Raw genomic sequence first — 26,274 nt, forward strand, 5'->3', positions numbered from 1 at the left:
AAACCTCATTTAAATAATCGTTTGCTTCGACAAAGTATAGATTTTAATTCTGAGACAACTGAAAAGGCGATTTTTATTTCAAAGTGTGAAACAGTGATAAATTATCAAGTATATATGTCTGTTATCAGAGAGTATGATGAATAATAAATCATAAATGCAAACAAGTTCTATACAAATTGAGATTAATACCAAAATTTATTATCTTAGAGATGATTGTTCTTATGGTGTTCATATAACTTCGATTCACTCGTGTATGTAACAACGTTAACGTACTTGATTTTGACGAAAGAAATCTCGGTATCAATGAAAAGCAATTACACCAATTTTTTTATATCAGAAACTAGTCAAAACATTTACCAAATCTTATCATCGGTACAAGGACAGTATTTGTAAATATAAATCAACATGCAGACATCGTATAATTTCAGGTATATAACATCCAGTCGTTTTTGTTTATATTTTATACAAAGCACAAACATTTCAACCAACGTATTCAGAAGGGATATAGTTAAGACTGTTGACAGGTCATTAAAGATTGCATTCGTTGGTTTTGATATTGATTTACTCATAGGGTCTTTGCGTTTGGAAATACACATATATTTTATTTTAAAAACCTGTTGTTAGCATGATACGATTTCTGTTCAACTCATATAAATTATGATTGTATGATACAAAACCCCTAAATGGAGGGATAGTGTTTGTTTTTCATATAATTTAGATATCAGATTTCAATCAATGTAATTGATGTCTGGAGTTTGTATGCCAGTAACTACTTATTGTCATATTTAAGTGATGTATCATTGTTATTTTACTTAATTCATTGTATTATCTATTCCGGCATTTGACTCGGACTTCTTTTAAATTGAGTTTTATAGTGCTTGTTACTGTGTGTTTGTTTTTCTACGTTTGCTAAATGTATAGGAGAAGGGATTAGATCTCACTAGACATTGTAATCTGTTTTAATTTAGCTTATCTAATTGCTGTGCAGTTTAGTATGCCGTCCATTTTCACTGATCTAGTACACATTTTTTACGGGCGATCTAAAGCCTGCTTACGGGTGCGGGATTTTTGCGCTGTTTTAAAGACCTATTGAAGTCATTTTGTTGTCATCTGCTCTTTGACACATTTCCCACGTCCCTTCTCAATTTTATTCAGTATAAACAAATATGTTAACATTATGTTTTGATTATATTTGTTTTATTTTAGTGCACGATTTGATTTGATAAAGACAAAGTCCAGTCAGAAATGGCGGTACCATCGACACTCAGTTGTGATTGAATACGAACATAAGATACCTTCACCACTGAACATCCCGTTTAGAGTTCTCATTATTCTCTTTTATGTTATGTGTTATCTTCCTTTCTACTTACGCAATGAGTGTACAAAGGAAACCATTCAAGGTAGTATTTTATTCTTTTTTAAATTTGTTTTCTTTCAATAACTAATCACATTTCATTCATTATCACGTAACTACTGTCTTATTAAATGGCTAAAACTTTTTGTAAAATTTTCAAATGTATCGGTTTTTATGTATCGTTTTTCTTATAAAAACAAAACACAAATATACAAATGTAGCTGTTTTATTTAACTATAGACCCGTGTTTATTAGCTATTTCTGCAATGCTTTTCGATTATGGGTTTGAATACCGGATTGGCTGGTATAGGATATGGATTCATTTGTATCCACGAATAACTCAGGAATCGAAGATTTTCAAATTTTAATGATATTGTTTCAACGCATACGTTACTTAATTGATTGATTTAAAATTGTAAATCATTTAAAAATGTTCTCCAAGTTGAAGTATTTAATAGGGGTCGTCATGCAATGCAGGTTATACTCGCTGATGACAATTTTTCATGTTAGCAAAACATGCATAGCAAAACCCGTATCGCATACCTGTCATGACGTCAAAATTCGAATGATGTCAACGTTTGATATATGACGTCTAGTTTTTGTATTTCCTGGCATAGGAAAAAAATGAGTTCCAACAAAAAAAAATGGCCCATCATTTCAACTAAAATCGATATTTTACAAAAATATATAACTTTACGGAAGATTTTTATATTAAAAGAATAATAAGAAGTGGCATATTTTCCTGACGATATCGGGATATCGATATTTCGTCGGCTCTTAACATGTACTTGTGATTTGTAAGAAACCGGTATTTTTAAAAATAAACAAACAAATGTCGAAATGTTCAGGACTTAATGATGCAAGCATACGAGTTTTATTACGTCTTACACTTTGAGAAGCAAAAAATACTTTACTACTTTATTAAAATATTGTTTAAAAACGTTAATTATGAGATATGGCTCGAGCATTTTTCGGAGGAAGTTTTAAAAAAAAAATTCAAAGAAATATTTTTACATTGGGTTAGCTTTCATTAGTCTTCACTATCCTATAGATAAACAACTTTTCGTTATATTTATAATTTAGAATCTTCATTGAAGGTGGAGCACGAATGCACAGTTAATTAATTATATTGATGTGCAATTTGTATACAAGAGTGACATTCCTTTGTATTATGTGGCGATTCGAAAAAAGTTATGCTCATTTTTTAAAATTAATTAGAGGTTTCTGATATCATTTTGAATAATTACAAAATGTATCAATTCAATATATTTCAGTTTTTGTTATTGGTGTATCAAAAACATTGATATACGAATATAATTTCATAAATTTGGAACGTTCAAAATGATTACATACCAATGTAAAGAACCGTTCATCATTTCTGAAAACGACTATAAATAAAAGTCGAATTATTTATCTCCCCTTCATGATAGATTGATTCGGAAATTAACCTGAGTTATCTAATGTTAATCAAAGAGAGGGACTAGCAAGCAATTTTTAATTGTAGCTTATTTAAAACAATTTTCACTATAACCAATGTTACTTTATACAAATATAACGACTTTGTTAGCTAAATCTAAATATTTTATTAGACATTATGAATTTTTATTACAATAGATTAATATGCTATAATAAGATGTAGAAATATCTGAAGGTTTATTGTTTATTTGGTCATAATTCTCGTGAAGTTTGTTTTCATTAACAGTTGGGTCAAACACAAATGCAAATTTTACGATTTTAATGTGGCTAAAATAGATAGCAAACTTTTCAAACAATATTTTTCTTGCTGTTCACCTCGTCAGAAATTAAAATGTTCATAAATGATATCATCGCCAAATAAATAATTAACTTTAAACATTTCCATATCTTATGGTCCGAGTACACAGTTATCGTCCTTTGATTTTCGTTGTCGAATATAGTCCCTAGTGTGGACATTGTTTTATTTGCCCTTTTTAATACTCTCAAAAATTTATTTTTCATGTTGTATGCCTCAAAAAGCAGGAAGGGGGATGAAATTATGTAAAAAAATGTGGGTCATGCATTTGAAAATCAAGTAGTGATTTGGTCCAGCCAAAAAAGGTTCAAAATTAGCATGTCGGAAGCTGTCAAAAGATTTCAAGACCCCCTTAACACAAATTGTCCATATGTTGACTTAAAGCCTATGGAGTTTTCTATAATTTTGATATAATTTGTCTCGAAAAGTAGTACAACACACTATAATAGTATTATGCAGAAAGCTCAGGTTGGAATTTTTTAATTTTCATTTATTGTCTAAAAGGAAATGCACTACTAAATAAATAAAGGCAACAGTAGTATACCGCTGTTCAAAATTCATAAATCGATAGAGAAAGACAAATCCAGGTTACAAACTAAAACCGAGGGAAAAGAATCAAATATAAGAGAACTATGACACAACAGAGACACAACACCGAAACGTAACACACACACAGAAACAAACTATAATGTAACAATGGCCATTTTCCTGACTTGGTACAGGACATTTTTATGAAAAAAAAACCGCTTTAATTAAAACATTAAAATGACAACATTACACGACAGGGTTACAATAAATAAACAGATACATGGGAGAAAATATAGGACAGAGAAACAAACGAATAATAGCCATCAAAAGGTAACAGGTTTAAAAATATTTTTATACGTCAGACACGCTCAACGTCCACACAAAACTATGCTCAAATGTAAAAAGTTTGAAAGCCATAACAACTACAAAGTTGAAGATCGCCGAGGACCAAAAGTTACTGTGGTCTCGGACCTTATAATATTTATTTGATAAATATTAATTTTAGTTGAAATTATAAGACAGTACTTATTGTTAGTGGATGCATTGTAATACTAGTACATGGTATAAGACGTATTATGAGAATGTAATAAGGTTATAGATGACATTACGATGTGGATATTAAGCAAATAAGGAAGTCTATAAAAAAAAAACGAGTCAACAGGAAAGTCTTAATGTTTTTTTTCTAGCTTATGATTTCGGACGATTTAAAAAAAATATATATCGAATGAATCTGATTCTATTACAATATATCATAAACAGAATAATAAATTGCAAAATCAGCCCTCTGGACTGATATTAGTTTCTCGTAGTGATACAGCACGTGATACAGATTTTGCGATGTATTATTCTATATTCGGGACTGATATTGGTTTCTCGTAGTGATACAGCATGCGATACAGATTTTGCCATGTATTATTCTATAAGTAATAATACATCAAAAGCACGAGTTGCTGTCCTAAATAAGCGAAGCATAGATACCAGGTAAAAATCGTGTACGTCAGATGTGCGTGTCTTTTTTAAAAGGCCGAAAAGATTATAGTCTATCTGTGAAAAGAATTATACAAGCTCTTTTTTTCATATCTTAATGATTGTCTAATAAATTTGGGGTAAAACAGTAAGTTTAAAAAAACACGATTGTTTTTTAGGCCATGGTATTGAAGAAATGTTACAGCGACAGCAAGAATTCGCTAGAATTATAATAGAGGAGGAAAAGGACGAGGGACTCATTTAGTAACATATAGAATAAGAATTTTTGAAAATTGTTTCTTTGTCTTAGTTGTTCATTGTTTTTAATTTAGCATTATTAGTATGTTTTACATTATACTACGCTTTTTTACGTTATGATAAGTTATTAGATGATGTTATTATGGTACCTACATATGATTTATAGTTTTCAAGAGACATCCTCTCAGTATAATAAAGATTCAAGATACATTGACAAAAAATGTGGGCGAACGCAACTTAAGACTCTTAACGTGAACATATTTTTTGGGGAAGGGGGGTCCGATATTTTCAGATTTTCAACAATGTATATTTGGGAGAATCTGTATGCTTAAGTGTTAAATAAAAGAAGAAACTAACAGTGTATTGGTGGAATTGGTGTTTACAGTAAGCATATAATATCCTAAAATGTATATATTTATTCACTATATTGGTATAAAAATTTCATTATTCTTAGCATAAAAACAACACAATTCAACGTATCAGAATCTTCGAATATTCTTTTACAAGGATAATTTGGCTTTTAAAAAAATGCATACTACATACATCCGCAAAAAGAACGGGAACAAGTAAATGTTTGAAAATGAAAATGTGTAAATCCCAGGAAAAAACACGATAATGAAAATGTGTACATTCCAGGAAAAAAACAAGAAAATGAAAATATGTACATTCCAGGAAAAAAACACAATCTAAAGCTTTTTATAACGGTTTCAATATTTTTCAATGTCCAACGAATGAATCTTTGTAAGGGAGAGTCTACCATGTTATGATCGTTCAAATACATTAAGATCATTTAAAAGTAAGATCGTTTTCATTTCAATTCTAACTCCTTATAACATTAGTGTTTTATACTTTTTATAGATTATTTGATATTTGTATCCTTAATGACATACATAGTTTAATCTGTTTTATTTAAATCTTTTATGTTGCATAATAAATTTTACCAATTTAGTTCTTATATTATACGTACATGTACACATATGTATACTTCCTTTAATATACGAACATTGTTGTTTACTTATGACAAGTGTGTGTCTGTTCAAAATTTATTCATACTGTGACTTTTTTCATCGATGAGAAAAGATATTACAATGAAAAGAATAATTAGTCAATTGGTTGTTATAGCTTGAGAAAAGAACACCAAACCACAGGTAAACGCTTAAAAAGCTTAGATAACAACACCAATATTTAAAAAGGAAATAGTAAATGTAAGTATCTATAAATATTTCGGATGACAGATATCCTTCTTCAGTATGATATTGATGTAAAATGGATCATATCAATCCTTAGTTTATCATCGGGCCGGACCATTTGTTTTTTTTGGCTATTTCAGATATGCATTACAAACGTTTCAATAATATAACAAACTTTATTTCCCAAATAAAACAAAATAACTAAAGAACTGTCCATTAGAAATATTAGATTTTACAAAATTTCAGTCGGCAGTAAAAGAGGGTCTTCAGAAATACGGTAAATCTGGTTACTGGCGTAGTAGTATTAACCATATGTGGATACTAGAAATCTCTAATGAAGTTCTTTTTAATTTTAAATCTTGATCTTTTTCGGAAATATGTTCCATCAAAACTTTTAATTTTTCAACCCTGTATACCACCATTCTCCATGTGAATTGAACAAATCGTCTATTAAAATTAATCCACAATGTTTTCAAACATAAATTGGTAGTATACGCTATAAATCTGCTAATTTGGGATACCATACCGCGTGTGTTGTTATTAGTGAACAAAAAGGTTTAACATGCTACCCAGAGGAACAAGTGATCCGTATACTGGAGTTTCTATACCGCATAATTGTTGAATTTAGAGGTTGACATTTCAACAAATTGGCGGCATTCCTATGGCTGATCTGTGCGCCTCTCCTTTTGGGCCGCTTCTTTTTTCATATGAATAGGAGTTCTTTTGGACACTTTTCAAAAACAACAAGATCAAATAAGCCAAGTCATTTCACATTCAGATGTATTGATGATGTTCTGTCAATTAACAATCCAAATGTTATGATTGGGTTCCTTTAATATATCCCAAAGATCAAGATATATATAAGAACAACAGACAAGGCTTCCTCTGCTTCATTTTTTGACTTATACCTCAAATTTGCGCATCTTGCGTATCAAACTATAAGCATGGTATCTTTTCTAATTATTTACACCACTGGGTCGACTTTCCGTCCCCGAGGGTATCACCAGCCCAGTAGTCAGCACTTCGGTGTCGACATAAATAACTATTATATGGGCATTTTTATAAGTTTACTGTTTGCAAAATTATGAACTAATCGAAATACTAAGGATTTTCTTATCCCAGGCATATATTACCTTAGCCGTATATGGCACAACCTTTTGGAATTTTCGGTCATCAATGCTCTTTAACTTTATACCTGTGTGGCTTGTAATCAATTTTGAACTAAGCGTCACGGATGGGTCTTATGCAGACTAAACGCGCTGCTGGCGTATCAAATTATGAGCCTAATAGCTTTGATAACAATTTACTGTTTATTCTTTTGTTGGTGGTTTCTATTCGACGTTGCTCTGTACTTATGCATCCCGTCATTATGTCATTGTTCTATGATAATTTTTGTATTCATATCTTTTATCGTTGCTAATTTGCCTTGTCTATATGCCTTTAAATTTTCTTTGTTACAATCAGTTGGCTCTGTACTTGTACATTCTGTCATTGTTCTATGATAATTTTTGTATTCTTATTTTTTCATTTTTGCTGATATGTTTTGTCTATATGTCTTGTTGTTTCTTTAATACATATGACGTAAAGCTGTACCTTTACATCCAATAATTGTGTTCCTGTGACAATGCAAATGTTTATTTTTATAGTGATTACGATAAAATCACAATATTGACTGCTGAACCCATATTTTGACATTTAAACCTATCAATAATTATGTCTGTTTGTTTTGTTTACACTTCGTTGTCAATATAAAGGAATTTTATGGGACACTCATACAAGGGAGAGATTTAGCTTGCTATAAAACCAGGTTTAATCCACCTTTTTCTACATAGGAAAATGTCTGTACCAAATGAGGAATATGACAGTTGTTTGATTTATTTGTGCTTTTGATTTGCCATTTGATAAGATTCTTTCTGAATGTAAAAGTTTGAAAACGTAGTTAAAGTTTTTTGAAGCTGTCATTTCATCTATCATCTAACACCTAAAAGCACATATCAATTAATCCAGATTTTCAATAAAAGGTTATTACCAATAGATAACCATATACTGAGATCTTTTACAACAATGCCATGATTTTTTTAAACAATGGACCCAGAAAAGTAAAATGGTCAAAGAATTTAAATAAAACAGGTTTCCAAATTTCCTGCAGTATCAAGTTTCAGGTGGCTTTAGAAGTCGAGTGATTTTCAATTCCAATACACTCTTAGAAAACGAGTACTGTATTCAAAATGCCTTAACAGGGTCTGTTTGATATAATTTACAAGAGAGCTGAAAGATACCAGACAGATATTCAAACTTATAACGTCGCTGTTATGCAAAAACCTCGTATCTCAACATTTTGCGGAAATCTTTTTATCGATTATTTAGAATTAAATATGTATGTTCCACTATATGCGAAAATATCTGACCTTCTAACCAATCATCAACCCGAATTCTGACATGTGACGAAAAAGTGTAGTCGGATTGGTTAGACATTTTGTTGTGCAAAAATATCGTATCTCAAAAGAAAAAAATTTTGCACGGCAGCTGACATTATTACAGGTACAGTTTTATCAATTTTAGGTTCTCAAAGCTAATATATTAGCTTAAAAATGATGAAAATACAATATAGGTGCAGAAATTTTTGCTCGTCTTGGTAATTGATTAGTTAGAAGATCAGATATTTTCGCATACAGCGGAACATACATATTAAATTCTAAATAATCGAAAAAAGATTTCAGATTTTACTGCCTGGTGTAAAATTATCAAAACCTTAGATACGAGGTTTTTGCATAACAGCGACGATAAGTCGGCATTAAACTGGCAACCTAATTGTAACAAAAGAAAAAAAACCAACAGGTAAACAATAGTTCACACACACACAACACTCAACACTAAAGACTGAGACCCATAAAAAAATACGGGTGATCTCAGTTGCTCCGGAAAGGTTAGTAGATTTTCTAAGTATATAGTTGTATGGTTAAGAATACTTTTATAAATATACTTGTATAGATAGATGTGTATATTCCATATCAGTTTTGTTTTTCTAAAAGAAGTATTGAATCCATTAATTGTAAGCCTCAGTATAAAAAACCTGACCAATAGATGGGCACACTCCAATCATATCATAAAAGCAACATCGAATGCACACACACAAAAAATATTCTCGCACATTTAAAAAAAAATAAAACACTCCCAAACCTTTAGTGATGAGTAAATAGACGTTTTGACAGTACATTTGATAACAGATTTGAGTCGTAGTTACTTTTTAAACACGAGAACACTCAACATATTTAAGTAGTAAACAACAATTTGGTTAAACTCTTAAATTAAAAATCTATGAAAACAAAAACAAAAACAATCTGATAATGTTTTCAACTATTCAACTCCTTCATGCAGCTCATTTGCATATACATTAATTAAGTCATATAAGTTACAAACGTTTAAAAAAATAATTGGTTTCTCTAAAATTTCAACGATACACATAGTGTGTGTCCTCTTTACCAATTAGTACACTGAATATGATAATCTCTCAAGGTTAAATTATTTTGAATTTTTCCATTAATATTAATATCAGTCTTTTGCATAAACCTCAAATGCAAATACTTCTTTTTTTCAAATCTGAACGAAAACAATCGTTAATTGTATCTTTTTTTTTTTTTATATCAAACTAATTTCAATTTCAAATATATATGGCTTTGGTGTAAACTTTGTTTTAAGTTTACAGTGGTCACGAAATTATTCAAATCTTGAACACTTCCAAGTATTTTAGAAAATGTTCTTTTAATCACTTTTTCATTGATTTCTTTATATTCTGTATTCCACAAATAAACAGGACAATTTGTAACCTGTCGTTCACATATATCATGTGTTAACAAAGAATATTCTTGGTCCGCATTACTTAATTTTCAATTCTTTTTTGGCAAAATTAGAAGGTTGAAAGATATATTATCTGAAAGATTTCAAAAGACTAGTTTTCTTTTATTATTTTTAGATTCTACAAACTAGATTTATTATCATGCTTTGTTTTCATAAGTTCATTGAGCAAACAACCACCAATCAAAATGTAAGAAATGAATAAAAAAAAGATTTTATTAATCGATTTATATGTCTTTAACCTCGTTGCATTCCACTTCAACATGACTGTAATTTTTGCAATATCAACTATAACATGTGTAGGTTCCATATTTGTTCCGATAACATGATCATAGCTGTTTTCCTCTTCTCCTTCGATCCAAATACTGCACATATTGTCATAGTTGCTTTCTGTTGGATTGTGGGTCTAACTTAGTTGACGATGATCTATGTGGTCGTATGTATCGTCTGATTTTTGGCTTGACGTGCTTTGTTCACGTTTAACGCTCGGCTTGTTTGCTTGTGCATACACTACTTCTTTTCCGACAGTTGTCATTGGTTCGTTAGAACGTGTTAATTGTGTGCTTCTACTTCTAAATAGATAAATGTGTACAGATAACGAAACGATGTTGTTAGTATGCATTTAATATGAATTGATGATAATTTTGTAAAAAGTCACATATCAAAAAAGAGTAAAGCCCATGCTGCATAGTGTATATATATAGCTATAATGTCTCAAAAATAGCAAATGTAAGACAATTCTAACAAGAAAACTAACTGCCCTTTTAAAACACTTGTAAATGCTGTTTAATTTGATACACATAATTGTCTCACAAAAATTATTGGTATGTTGACCCGTTTATAGTATGACAAATAACTGGTTTTGAAATAAAAACTGTAACTTAAATTTTGTAAATATAAATATCGATTAAATAAAAAAATAAACAAACATGAAAAAGTTAGACTACAGTACCTTTTACAAAACACAACCGTTAGCTTTATAACGAGGACTACCAGGATTACTGCTGCTATAATTGCGATGATATCCTTTGCTGCAAAAAGTACAAATTGATTTTTAAAAATAATTCCTAAACATTATTTTTTAAATGAAAAATGTATTCATTTTCTTTTTCGTCAGAACCACCTTATTTTATGCAACTATATTTTTTTCTGATCACTGTTCAATCAGCTCTGATGTACTTCCGTTTGCTGTGGAGTATTGATAATTTGGTGCGCATGCTTGAGCTGTCTAAACCGACTATTAACTATAAACAGATAGAACAAACTTATTTGCAGATATCAGTTTATAATGTTGAATTTAGCTAAATATGAACTAGCTAATAAGGATTCATATTATAGAGTAATTCAAACAAATAATTCATTCAGAATTCGAAATTCAGGATATTCAGGACAGTATAGTATAAGCTCTCAAGCGAGTACAATATGATGTAATGATCGGGACAATATTTTTGAATATTTGTACAACATAAAATATCTTAAATTACTCCCACCTGAAACAAAAGATGCTGGCGTATTCCCAAGTTAGTGATAATGAAAATTACACTTCAAAATACTAACAGCATACAAACAAATAAGTTATAGTTTTGTTTTTATCATGAACTTTTAGATACTGGGTAAAGGACTTGTCATACTGGATAATGTAAGTCACATATTTCATATCATGTTAATTCACAGTAGCCATCACCCAAAATATTTTTTAAAGTTTCCTTTTTTTTATTTATAAGACATTTTATGATGTAAAGTTCTGTTAAGACGGTTGTCCTTGAAATAGCAACAATGTTTGGTTTTTTTTTGTTTGTGATCAATGTTGATTAGATAAGTTATTTGTAGTTGCTGGCTTTTATATTTAATCATTTCGGACCCTTTGATAGCTTGATTCACGGTTTGCGCATTGTCGAAGGCGTTCAACATAGAAGTTCTTTTGGTTTGGTCATAGTGACATGAGTGAATCATTAGACGATTTGCACTCATACTGCCATAGCCATATCTCTTTGTTTTTATATATATATATATTTCTTATTATATTATCTAAACAGACGGACGTAAAATTCGACGTTATCTAGTTTTTGTCTATGTAAAACTCAAGAAAATGGCAGAGTAATCTGAAAATATATTAAGAAAAAGAATCTGACACAAGTTAGAAAAACTAAGTAGCATCAAACCATTCATGTATTTCGGTTGGTAAATATACTCGTGATTGCTCTCCTAAAACAAAAGAATTATATATTTAGAAAAATCCTTATAGGATATTGAAAGAAAGAAGATATGTGTTCAAACATAAATTTCGTCATATAATGATAAATGACTATGATACTGTTCATTTGTATCTCGAAGTTTTGTAATAAAGTCGCTAAAATATCAAATTATTTGAATATTAACTCGAAATTCTGATAAACTATAAACTTATAATATGACATACTGCTTCCTCTACCAGCAAAAACGAACCGCCACGAAATAAAACATTAATGGTGAAAGTGGCTTTAACACTAATAAAAAAAAATTAATCCAATGAGAACGTAGACGCTAAATATAAGGTCTCGAATTTGGAAAGTATAATACTTCTTATTCTTTCTTATGTATAAGCTGCCTATCTTAGGCACACCCCTTAAAGGGTAATAGGGAATATTTACATAAATGGGTAAATCGTGGATTTTTTGGCTTTTAAAGGTAAATTAAGATATGGGTTAAATTAAAAACGAAAATAAAATGGTCCAGTAGACGTGCTCTGTACAGATAGTGACAAGGTTAAAAAAAATACAATTGGGATTGGCAATATATTAAGAGAGGATTCGAAAATGTACATGTTTGGAAATTAAATCTAAAAACATCTTATCTAACATATGTAATGTAGATACTTATCTGCATTTATTAACTATCGATAGCACATAGGTTTGTTAGGAATTTTACAATAATATTTAAATTATGTTAGCATAACAATAAGTCACCTTAACAAAGTTAAGAGTTTAAAGTTCTTTATATGACAGCACGGACTGGTCATTCGCGGTATAAGTTAACATTGAAATACATTTTCATAGCTTGACCATTCAAAGCTCAGTTTTGGTGCAGTGAAGTGTGTACGATAGATATGTATTTTATAACAAAGGTCTCTCGTCAATGACTCAATATTCATCTTCTGTGTTTTGCAGATCGCAGAACACTGAAAAGTCAAGCAGAAGTGCCATAATGTTTTGGTTAATGTTGAAGAGTTGTTCCCATTTTTTGCAGCCTATGATACTTGTGAACAGAACTTTGAGGGGAAGGAAAATACTTCGTACAAGTTTCCCTTAAAGTTGGACAGAATGTTAAGACGTACGTTAGATCTTCGTCCTCCCTATGACACAGCAGACATGTTGCATTTATCTTGTATTGGCTAAATTTGTACTTTTCGGCCTGTACCAAGTATGTACCAGTGAGTATACGAGCTTTGGTCATGCATTTCCGTGCATCTAATAAGATTTGGGAAGCGTATTCCCAGACTTGATGATCTAATATATTTTTAAAATGGTTGTGTTGAGGAATTTTAATGAAGATTTTGAATCTGCTGTTTCTTGCAGTTCAAAAATCCAGTATTTATTGATTGTGGATCTCAGGGTTTTTTCCATACAACTTTTGAAAGCAGTTTTCTATTGTGGTCAAGAATGTTTGGCAGATTGTATTGTTGTAGCAGTAAGATTGATTGATGAAACAAGCTTTTAGGATTTTTGAAATTGACGGATTTGTCTTTTAAGAATTTTCTTTAATTTAGAGTTGTCACATGACAGAATTGCATGTAAGCGAGTCAGTTTCTTTCTGTGGATTTCTCCTTCTTCAGGCAGGACACCAAGTAGTAGAAAAAATGGCAGGAATAGCCGTTCTGTTAGAGAAAGATTGCATGGATCTGAGAGATTTTTTGTGAAACTTTTCCAATAGTTACATTCGAGCTTTGGTAAGAGTGAGGACTTCCGAGCCATAAAAGAGTCTAGGCAATACATAGCTTTTGTATATTGTAACGGATATTTTTTTTTATTTGGTTCCATGTAGATCTGAGTTCATTAGAGCATACTTGGTTCTTCTTGCAGATTTAATTAGTTCCTATATGTTAATATCACATTCTTTTCTAGGGGTTCGTTTTATACCTAGATGTACAGTTTCTTCTGAAGCAGAGATAACTCTTCCTGACATGTTACAGGAGTATGGTTCGGGAGTTCTTGATGATTTATATTGGATGATTTTGGATTTAGTTCGATAAATAGTATACTGATGTTGTTTTGCATATCTTTGTAAAATGATAAGCATCACCTATAGCTCTTCTGGGTTTGAGCTCAGTAGTGCTACATCATCAGTACAGTCACGTTGGTGCTCTACAGTATATTGTGCCTAATATAAAGCCTATGGAGTTTTCTGCTAGTTCTTTGAGAAGATCCTCATCAAATATTTTATATAGATGGTTTAATAGAAATCCACCTTGTTTAACTCCCTGTTGAATATTAAAGCTGTCACTGAATTCTCCCTGGCATTCAACTTTGAAGGTAAGTCCGCTATAGAGGTCTTTGATTAGTAACCAAATATCTGGGTGAGTTCACCAGGCTCAAGCTAGCAGCCACTCGCTAGCAGCCACTACGCTAGCAGCCAGTTTTCGGATATGTCTATTAACCCAAAAGTTGCATAAGATTCAAACGTACTCAAAATGTTTTTATTGATATTATATAACCAATATATTATCAGTTTTTAATAGATAATAAAGCAGTCGGAGAACTATTCGATGATTTAAAAAATATCTAGTCCTGTTCATTAATTTAAGACAATAGTACTCGATGTCAATATACCAAACAGCGTGCTCCCCGCTTTTAATTTTAATAGTCAACAGTTTTTAGTGTACATAGAATCGTAAATATGTGATAAATTTATTGAAATGCTTAAAAAATTGTTTGTAACAGGGAATTGACATTTAAATCATAAATTAATTTTGTGATATTGTGTCACATAGCTTTCCATATTCATGGCATCCTGTCAAATAGTTCATGAAAAGTTATTATTGTTCTGAATGACAAGAAAAGAAAGTTGCACTCGTGCATTAATATTTTTTAATATGACAAATCTGTTTAAACATAACATGCTAATTCTGAAGCAGTGGATATCGCTTATTTTTGATAAGAGGAAAGGTTTATTTTTTGTACACAAAGTATGGTGGGCAAGGAAGTTATTAATCTATTGAAAAAAACGTATTGCCGTAGAACATTTTTTATTAACATTTCCATCAGGATGGGGTAGGGTGTCCGACCCCAACTTTGGACCTAATTTAAAAAAAAACTAGCCCTGAGCACACCATGGATTTTTTTGTCAAGTACACCTTAGCTATTCAGCTTCACATTGCACCTAGTGACGAAAACAGTTTTGCCGTAGAACATTTTTTATTAACATTTCCGTAAGGGTGGGGTAGAGTGTCCGACCCCAACTTTGGACCTAATTTTAAAAAAAAAACTAAGCCTAAGCACACCCTGGATTTTTTCTCAAGTAAACCTTAGCTATTCAGCTTCACATTGCACCTAGTGGCGAAAAAAGTATTGCCGTAGAACATTTTTAGTAACATTTCCGTAAGGATGGGGTAGGGTGTCCTATCCCAACTTTGGACCTAATTTAAAAAAAGAACAAAGCCTAAGCACACCCTGGATTTTTTCTCCAGTAAACCTTAGCTATTCAGCTTCACATTGCACCTAGTGGCGAAAAAAGTTTTTCCGTAGAACATTTTTTATTAACATTTCCGTAAGGGTGGGGTAGGGTTTCCGACCCCAACTTTTGACGTAATTTAAAAAAAACTAAGCCTAAGCACACCCTGGATTTTTTTCTCAAGTAAACCCTAGCTATTCAGCTTCACATTCCACCTAGTGGCGAAAAATGTATTGCCGTAGAACATTTTTTATTAACATTTCCGTAAGGGTGGGGTAGGGTGTCCGACCCCGACTTTGGACGTAATTTAAAAAAAAACTAAGCCTAAGAACTCCCTGGATTTCAGCTTCACATTGCACCTAGTGGCGAAAAAAAGTATTGCCGTAGAACATTTTTTATTAACATTTCCGTAAGGGTGAAGTAGGGTGTCCTATCCCAACTTTGGACCTAATTTAAAAAAAAACTCCAGTAAACCTTAGCTATTCAGCTTCACATTGCACTTAGTGGCGAAAAAAGTATTGCCGTAGAACATTTTTTATTAACATTTCCGTAAGGGTGGGTTAGGGTGTCCGACCCCAACTTTGGACCTAATTTAAAAAAAAACACTAAGCCTAAGCAAACCCTGGATTTTTTCTCAAGTAAACCTCAGCTATTCAGCTTCACATTGCACCTAGTGGCGAAAACATTATTGCCGTAGAACATTTTTTATTAACATTTCCGTAAGGGTGGGGTAGGGTGTCCTATCCCAACTTTGGACCTAATTTAAAAAAAGAGCAAAGCCTAAGCACACCCTGAATTTTTTCTCCAGTAAACCTTAGCTATTCAGCTTCACATTGCACCTAGTGACGAAAAAAGTTTTTCCGTAGAACATTTTTTATTAACATTTCCGTAAGGGTGGGGTAGAGTGTCCGACCCCAACTTTGGACCTAATTTAAAAAAAAACTCCAGTAAACCTTAGCTATTCAGCTTCACATTGCACTTAGTGGCGAAAAAAGTATTGCCGTAGAACATTTTTTATTAACATTTCCGTAAGGGTGGGGTAGGGTGTCCGACCCCAACTTTGGACCTAATTTAAAAAAAACACTAAGCCTAAGCAAACCCTGGATTTTTTCTCAAGTAAACCTCAGCTATTCAGCTTCACATTGCACCTAGTGGCGAAAACATTATTGCCGTAGAACATTTTTTATTAACATTTCCGTAAGGGTGGGGTAGGGTGTCCTATCCCAACTTTGGACTTAATTTAAAAAAAGAGCAAAGCCTAAGCACACCCTGAATTTTATCTCCAGTAAACCTTAGCTATTCAGCTTCACATTGCACCTAGTGGCGAAAAAAGTTTTTCCGTAGAACATTTTTTATTAACATTTCCGTAAGGTTGGGGTAGGGTGTCCGACCCCTAATTTTGGACCTAATTTAAAAAAAAACTAAGCCTAAGCACACCCTGGATTTTTTTCTCAAGTAAACCCTAGCTATTCAGCTTCACATTCCACCTAGTGGCGAAAAATGTATTGCCGTAGAACATTTTTTATTAACATTTCCGTAAGGGTGGTGTAGGGTGTCCGACCCCGACTTTGGACGTAATTTAAAAAAAAAACTAAGCCTAAGAACTCCCTGGATTTCAGCTTCACATTGCACCTAGTGGCGAAAAAAAGTATTGCCGTAGAACATTTTTTATTAACATTTCCGTAAGGTTGGAGTAGGGTGTCCTATCCCAACTTTGGACCTAATTTAAAAAAAAAAACTCCAGTAAACCTTAGCTATTCAGCTTCACATTGCACCTAGTGGCGAAAAAAGTATTGCCGTAGAACATTTTTAATTAACATTTCCGTAAGGGTGGGGTAGGGTGTCCGACCCCAACTTTGGACCTAATTTAAAAAAAAACACTAAGCCTAAGCAAACCCTGGATTTTTTCTCAAGTAAACCTCAGCTATTCAGCTTCACATTGCACCTAGTGGCGAACACATTATTGCCGTAGGACATTTTTTATTAACATTTCCGTAAGGGTGGGGTAGGGTGTCCGACCCCAACTTTGGACCTAATTTAAAAAAAAACTTAGCCTAAGCACGCCCTGGATTTTTACTCAAGTAAACCCTAGCTATTCAGCTTCACATTGCACCTAGTGGCGAAAATGTATTTCCGTAGAACATTGTTTATTAACATTTCCGTAAGGGTGGGGTAGGGTGTCCGACCCCAACTTTGGACGTAATAAAAAAAAACTAAGCCTAAAAACTCCCTGGATTTTTACTCAATTAGTGTGTCCCCGACATCCTTCGATATTCGATATGTTGCCGACATCCTTTTTCCGTTTTTTAAAAATAAGACGTTTTTCGACTATAATGACGGATATTTGTAAGTAACAAGTATTTTCCCGAATACAATAAATAATTCGGACATGTTCATTTGTTGATAAAGTAGGCGGTTTTTGATTATCAAGATGTTGTTGTGAAAAAATTTTGCCGATATCCTGCATGTTGACCTAATTCTTAAAACTGGTATCGAAGTGTTTGCAAAATTGAGATAACCAATAATATTGAGCGATGGCTCATTTATTTTCCTACTTTATATAGTCTTTGGTGGACTATTTTGTATAATCATAACCCTCATATAACTTGCTTAATAAGTAAAATTCTTACCTTGAAGCGGCAAAATGGTGGTCCAATTTCAATCGCCGACACCCTGCGTGATGACGTAGATTCCCCCCTTGTTATAGTTGATATTGCAACAAATTACAGTCATGTTGAAGTGGAATGCAACGAGGTAAAAGACATATAAATCGATAACTAAAATCTTTTGTTTATGCATTTCTTACATATTGATTGGTGGTTGTTTGCTCAATGAACTAATGAAAACAAAGCATGATAATAAATCTAGTTTTAGAATCTAAAAATAATAAAAGAAAACTTTTGAATTCTTTCAGATAATATATCTTTCAACCTTCTAATTTTGCCAAAAAAGAATTGAAAATTAAGTAATGCGGACCAAGAATATTCTTTGTTAACAAATGATATATGTGAACGACAGGTTACATATTGTCCTGTTTATTTGTGGAATACAGAATACAAAGAAAGCAATGCAAAAGTGATTAAAAGAACATTTTCTAAAATACTTGGAAGTGTTCAAGATTTGAATAATTTCGTGACCACTGTAAACTTAAAACAAAGTTTACACCAAAGCCATATATATTTGAAATTGAAATTAATTTGATATAAAAAAAAACCAAAAATACAATTAACGATTTTTTTCGTTCAGATATGAAAAAAAAGAAGTATTTGCATTTGAGGTTTATGCAAAAGACTGATATTAATATTAATGGAAAAATTCAAAATAATTTAACCTTGAGAGATTATCATATTCAGTGTACTAACGTTAAAGAGGACACACACTATGTGTATCGTTGAAATTTTAGAGAAACCAATTATTTTTTGAAACGTTTGTAACTTATATGACTTAATTAATGTATATGCAAATGAGCTGCATGAAGGAGTTGAATAGTTTTCATATGTGCTTTTATGTGTTAGATAATATATACTACGTATACGTTATCAAACTTTTACATTCAGAAAAAATCTTATCAAATGGCAAATCAAAAGCACAAATAAATCAAACAACTGTCATATTCCTCATTTGGTACAGATATTTTCTCATGTAGAAACAGGTTTGTTTTTTAATTAGGTCCAAAGTTGGGTTCGGACACCCTACTTTGTGTACAAAAAATAAACCTTTCCTCTTATCAAAAGTAAGCGATATCCACTGCTTCAGAATTAGAATGTTTCGTTTAAACAGATTTGTCATATTAAAAAATATTAATGCACGAGTGCAACTTTCTTTTCTTGTCATTCAGAACAATAATAACTTTTCAGGAACTATTTGACAGGATGCCATGAATATGGAAAGCTATTTGACACAATATCACAAAATTAATTTATGATTTCAATGTCAATTCCCTGTTACAAACAATTTTTTAAGCATTTCAATAAATTTATCACATATTTACGATTCTATGTACACTAAAAACTGTTGACTATTAAAATTAAAAGCGGGGAGCACGCTGTTTGGTATATTGACATCGATTACTATTGTCTTAAATTAATGAACAGGACTAGATATTTTTTAAATCATCGAATAGTTCTCCGACTGCTTTATTATCTATTAAAAACTGATAATATATTGGTTATACATGTATATCAATAAAAACATTTTGAGTACGTTTGAATCTTATGCAACTTTTGGGTTCATAGACATATCCGAAAACTGGCTGCTAGCGTAGTGGCTGCTAGCGAGTGACTGCTAGCTTGAGCCTGGTGATGAGTTCCACGATCTAGAAGCTTGTCAAGAAGAATGGTATGTTGAACGACATGCAAAGCTTATTGAACATCGACAGTAGCAAGGTATAATGATAATGCGTTGCTTATCTCACATCAAGTCAGGAATATGACAGTTCTTGTCCATTCGTTTTTGATGAGTTTTGTTATTTGATTTTGCCATGTGATTATGGACTTTCCGAATCGATTTTCCTCTAAGTTCAGTATTTTTGTGATTTTACTTTTTACACTCTGAGAGTATATGAGACTTGCGAAGTGTGGCCAAAGACCTGCAGTAAATCCAACTTGTAAGTCCGTTTCAGAGTATGCCAAAAATGCAGAATGCAGAATTCGTGTGAATTAGAGAGTACTGGAGTCATGGTGATGCCACGGTAACTATTAACTAGAGACGGATGTTTTTTCTTTAAGACTGGCGTCAAGATTCCGGATTTGAAGTCAATTGGGATTTTTCTTTCCTGTAAGATTTTATTGAAAAAATTTGTCAGCGCTGGTACAACAGTGTGTTGAGAATACTCTATGCACGCTTTAAAAAAAAATCGATTTCCTAAATTTGAAATTCTCTGATATGATTTGCTTCAATAATTTTCAGGAAGGACTTTGGTAGATGTCTTTTTTTAATGATATTATGCATTGGACTTCTCTTTTGTAAACATTATAAATATCAATTCAACATGTCGTCAGGAAACCATTTATACAGTATTAAACTTGTAAGAATTTATGTTTTATATTGTATCAAAATTGTACACATTTTTTACAAAAAAAGCGTTTTTCTTTAAACAAAACTGACAAAGTTGGAAAAACAACAAAATGTGAAGTGCTTATATTTCATTTGTTAATACCAAATACTTGATTAATTGGCGACGTATAGTTCACAACTATCTAGTAAATATCTGTTTATTAAAGTGATTCTTATTACATAGGTGTGATATTATCATCAACTACTTGATTTGTTTTAGATGTACACAATATTCGTGTTTATTTCTGATACTTTACAAACTATCCTTGTTGTGCAGGCAGTGTTACACATAAAAAAACAACACAATTTCATATATCTTCACTCACTAATAGATATCAAAAATTATTGATAATCGACGAACTTATCGAGAAATTAATTTTAGACGATCGATCTGCTAGATCAACAATTTATTAGACCTCTGTAATTCAAACAATGGTGTCTGATTGATATGCAATTCAAAGCATGCTTTATCGAAAGACAACTCAACTACATAACAGTGGGGAAAATTTGAAGCTTAGATCCAGTGGCAGATGCTTTACCAACAACAAAACCGCGAAATTTTTTCGAGACTGATATGAAGTTAACAAACCAGTGGATTCTTCAGTATCAGAGAATACTCAGGGGACATATTGAACAAATTGTTTGGCTTTCGAAGAGTTCCGTAAATTGTGTAATGATGATAGCATTTGACAAGAACTTCCAAATAGTCAAAAAAAAATAACCAAACTCCGTGAAATATTCAAAACGGAAAGTCGGTCGTCAAATAGCCAAATCAATAGCTCAAACACATCAAACGAATGGATAACAACTGTCATATTTCAAACTTTGTACAGGCATTTTCCTATGTACAAAATGGTATATTAAAGCTGGTTTTATAGCTAAATAACCCCTCATTTGTATGACAGACACATAAAGTTCCATTATATTGACAACGACGTGTGAACAAAACAGACATAACAGGTAAAATTATAAATAGACTTTCGATCATTCTGGGTTTTCAAAAAAACTCTTGGATCAAAAAGTGTCTGAGACTTAAAAAACTTATCACCAAATCTACAGATACAAGGTTGTCAAATACAAGGGAACAATAAGTACGCATAAGTACGTTGATAAATTACCAAATGTTTTTCTTAAAATTTTGAAGCACACTTGTTTTCATCTGCTTATCGTTGGCTTATCATGTGGTGGTTTTTTTTGGAATATATGTGAGATAGTATGCAGTAAAAAGTGGCAAATTACTATTCTTAAATACATAATAAACATAAATATAAATGCAATATCGATTATAAAATATTAAAAACTTGATGAATAATTAAAAAAGGTTTGCATTTTTTCGAAAAAGTTTTAGTTATATTGCAAAGGTTTGCGCTATTTTGCGAAAGTTTAGGTTCTATCGCATAGTTTGTCTTATAACGCAAATGTTTGTCTTATTACGCACATGTTTTGCTTTATTTCGCAAAGATTTGTGTGATTTCGCAAAATTGAACATTATAAACTACCGTACAAATTAAAATTCTGAATAGGAACTGATTAAGTTATCCTTTTCTTTAATAGCAATTTAGAATGCTATAAGCTTTGTCTATCTTTTCCCGGGAACCGCATTCATCACAATAACAGCTTGAATATTTCACAATCACCTGATATATCATTAAACTTTTTATGGGAACATGTAGACGCCTTTCCTATGCATGCTGGTAAATATTTCGATAAAATATAGAGTTCGGCAAACACTAGTTCATCAATTAACGTCTTTGCATCAATATCTTTCTTTCCTTTCATGCATGCCCTTATATACCGTATATTTTACACAAAGGTGTCTCAACCTGAAACTCATATGCCAATGGTAAATTAAGACAAGCTGTTTCTTCTGAGAAAAAAAATAGCAATATCATGCGTATAATATAAAGTATGTTTATAAGATATATGATCATTTCCGTTATCTTGCAAGTTTCTGATATTTGATATGAGCGTCACTGGTGAGTCTTATGTAGACGAAACGCGCGTCTGGAGTACTAAATTACAATCCTGGTAACTTTGATAACTATTTACACCACTGGGTCGATGCCACTGCTGATGGACGTTTCGTCCCCGAGGTTATCACCAGCCAAGTAGTCTGCATTTCGGTGTTGACATGAATATCAATCATGTGGTCATTTTTATAAATTTTCTGTTTACAAAAATAAGAATTTTTCGAAAAACTAAGGATTTTCTTATCCCAGGAATAGATTACCTTAGCCGTATTTGGCAAAACATTTTGGAACTTTGGATCCTCAATGCTCTCCAAATTTGTTCTTGTTTGGCTTTGTAACTATTTTGATATGAGCGTCACTGATAAGTCTTATGTAGACGAAACGCGCGTCTGGCGTACTCTTTTATAATCCTGGTAACTTTGATAACTATCTGATATTTCATAACACTAGTGTTGTTCTTGTTAAGAAAGTAGAATGATTTCTTAAACTTTATATCGATTTGTTGTAGAAATTAACATATATATATATAATATTAAACTTTCGTTAAATTTAACCGTTTATTGCTAATTAAGAATTACGTGTGTAACAATTGCCAAAAAATGAAGTCTATTGTGACATTATCTTCAAAGTGTAGTGTTACTGTCATTTCTCATGGCAACCATATCAATATTAAACGCTCATGATTTGTTTTACAATATTCGGCTTCGGTCGTTCTAGCTGAAGGTAAATCCGGAAATAAATAAAGCATATTATTTGTTTTTATTTAGATATATGTTATAGTAGTCTTATTTTTAAACTGTTTTACAGCTCCTTATATTATTTTTTTTTATTGATATTGAATTGATAGTGTGTTATAGATCAAATTGTTTCGTTCTGTTCATGTTAACCTGTATTTGTTTATATGTTTTTGATTGCGTTAAGCCATTCCAATTGACATTTTAAATGTGTTTTTCTATGTTGTAATGAGGGTGTGTGCTAAGTCATTGTGTTCAGGACCACATGTTGACCTATAATTGTTAACCTTTTACACATTGTGACTTATGGATAGTTGTCTTATCTGCACTTATACCATATCTTCTTACTTCTATAACACATTTTCAATGAATATGATTAACTGATAAATTGACAAGTTCTACGGTAAAGCCGTTTTATTCAATTTTCACTTTTAACAATAAAGTTCAAGTTGTTCAGTCTTTATGTTAAGTTTTGGATACTGTTGTTTGTCGTTTTGCTCTTTTTCATTTTTAACCTTGGCTTTGTCAGTATATTTTCGACTTAAAAGTTTCTTTAGTATCTTGCGATGTCTGTGAAAAAGTAAGTCAATTTTCCTGTTGATGTGATACCAAAACTCTTGACTTAGATTAGAATCGTTTAATTTTCATTAAATGTTGACGAAATCTTTATTTTGACCCTTTGACAACAATATATATAGAATAACTTTAACCACACACCTTATTGGGTATATCGCAGTTTGACAAACACAAAAAAAATAGTGATCACTGAGAAGCTTTATATTACAATAACAATAGAACATGATCAAAAGTTATTTTTCTGTTATGTTATGTACCGCATTAAAATTATTTTTTATTGTTATGAGGAAGTCGACGACAAAACATAAGCCATACCGACGCCATTAAAAGAGACAACAAATGTAAGTCTGACATGACGGTGCCACATGTGGAGCAGGATCTGCTTACCCTTCCGGAGCACATGAGATCACCCCTAGTTTTTGGTGGGGTTCGTGTTGCTTTTGTTTTTAGTTTTCTATGTTGTGTTATGTGTACTATTGTTTGTCTGTTTGTCTTTTTCATTTTTAGCCATGGCGTTGTCAGTTTATTTTCGATTTGTGAGTTTGACTAGTACTGTCCCTCTGGTATCTTTCATCTCTTTTTTAGACATTAGATAATTCCTTAAAGATACCAATATTGTGTGCTTATGTAAAAGCAAATTGGTTGAAAGTATTTAGAGCTGAATAAGCAACATGTTCTTGTTATTGTAACAAGGCGTATCTCTTGATATCAACTATAGGTATAATAATAAACTTGAAAAGGTCTCGTTCATAGTTAAATTGAAATTAGTTTAATGCAGTTGCTATCTAGCGCTAGTCAATTTTCACCAGAAAGCTATAACTAAATTGTTATCACATATGATATTCGTAAAATCTGCATTATTCATAAAATTTCACAGGTCAAATGTATGAGTAAGACACTATTTATTATTGCTACTGTAGATATTCTGATCGACGGAGGAACCAGACAACGAAATGATGACTGAAAAGAAGGATGCAGAAATCAGGCCGCCAAAGGAAAAATTGTCCCCTTTCAATATGCCAGATTTAACCATCAACATAGGCGAAGAAAAGCTTTATGTCAACAGAGATCATTTAATGGAGGTGTCACAGGTTTTCAGAAAAAAATCTAACCTTTGAAGAAAATGACCCTCTGGAGATTGAATTTCATAATAAATATCCAACGACATTTGCTTTTTCTTAGACACACAATTCCTTGCTTTGATGGATTAATATTGCAAGGTATTACTTTTAAAATTTAAATTTTAAACTCACAATCCAGGTCAAAATGTGTAATAGTAAGCAATCAAATGTCAAAGTACGGCCCTTAACACGGAGCCGTGGCTCACACCAATCACCAAGCTATAAAGGACCTCAAAACGACTGCTGTTAAACAGTCCAGACATTAGCAATCGACAACCAATGAATAAAAAGTACATGGCTAAAGACAGGTGCAAACAAATGCAGCGGGTATACACGTTAAAACAGGCGTCAACATTCATCCTACTCATTAACAGTAACCTTACAACACAAAGGACACACTATAAAATATCAATTGAAATGTATTAACTCAAATCATAACAAAAAGAATCTTATGGCCCCTTTGGTTATATAGCTCGTTATGTGTTTCAGTTCCTATATATCGTTGGCTTAAGGAAGCTGGCTTGTCATGTTTAGAATTTTGGTCAGATTTTCGGAATCCTCTTGTTTTATCCATTTGAATGCATTAACAAGTTTTGCCCGGTGACCCCCATTTTTCTTTTTATAATTCTTTTACATGTATAATGATAAGCTGTCTGTTAAAGTCCTTTGAAAATTTAATTACTTTTTAATAGTTTTTGAGGACTTTAACTTAAAGTTAAGAGAGAACATTTTCCCGCCAAAATTTCAATGGCTAATATATCAAAAACGAGCAAGGTGACCTATATATTTTTTTGCTCTTTGAATTCCTTTATTAATCCACTATCAATATAAACTAGTGTTTCGAAAAGTTTATTACTTTGAAACTGAGAAGCGAACTCCCTTAATCCAGAAACGTTCTTTTGACGTCCACGTAGTAAACAATAACTAGTTTAATTTGGTGTAGCTTTTTATTATTTTACGTAGGATCTTTGAAGCTTTTAAAATCTGACGTAAAAAATAAATTAATTAAGAATGTGTCCACAGTACACGGATTCCCCACTCGCACTATCATTTTCTATGATTAGTGGACCGTGAAATTGGAATAAATTTTCTAATTTGGCATTAAAATTAGAAAGATCATATAATAGGGCACATGTATACTTAATTTCAAGTTGATTGGACTTCAACTTCATCAAAAAGTACCTTGACCAAAAACTTTAACCTGAAGCGGGACAGACGGACGAACTAACGGAAGGACGAACGAACGGACG

The 26,274-nt window shown here is 31.9% G+C and overlaps 1 protein-coding gene across 2 annotated transcripts in view; it reads left to right on the top strand.

The window, feature by feature from the left end:
* LOC139480858 (transient receptor potential cation channel subfamily M member-like 2) overlaps positions 1 to 5,825 on the top strand; it is a 68,154-nt gene extending 62,329 nt beyond the window's left edge. For both annotated transcript variants that reach the window (XM_071263778.1, XM_071263779.1), the window contains 2 exons: positions 1,207 to 1,400; positions 4,799 to 5,825. In XM_071263778.1, coding sequence (XP_071119879.1) covers positions 1,207 to 1,400; positions 4,799 to 4,884 — 280 coding nt within the window. In that variant the 3' untranslated portion in view covers positions 4,885 to 5,825. The remainder of the gene's footprint in view (positions 1 to 1,206; positions 1,401 to 4,798) is intronic.
* Positions 5,826 to 26,274: the final 20,449 nt, after the last annotated feature.

This window comes from Mytilus edulis, chromosome 7 (genome assembly GCF_963676685.1).
Source record: "Mytilus edulis chromosome 7, xbMytEdul2.2, whole genome shotgun sequence".
NCBI lineage: Eukaryota > Metazoa > Mollusca > Bivalvia > Mytilida > Mytilidae > Mytilus > Mytilus edulis.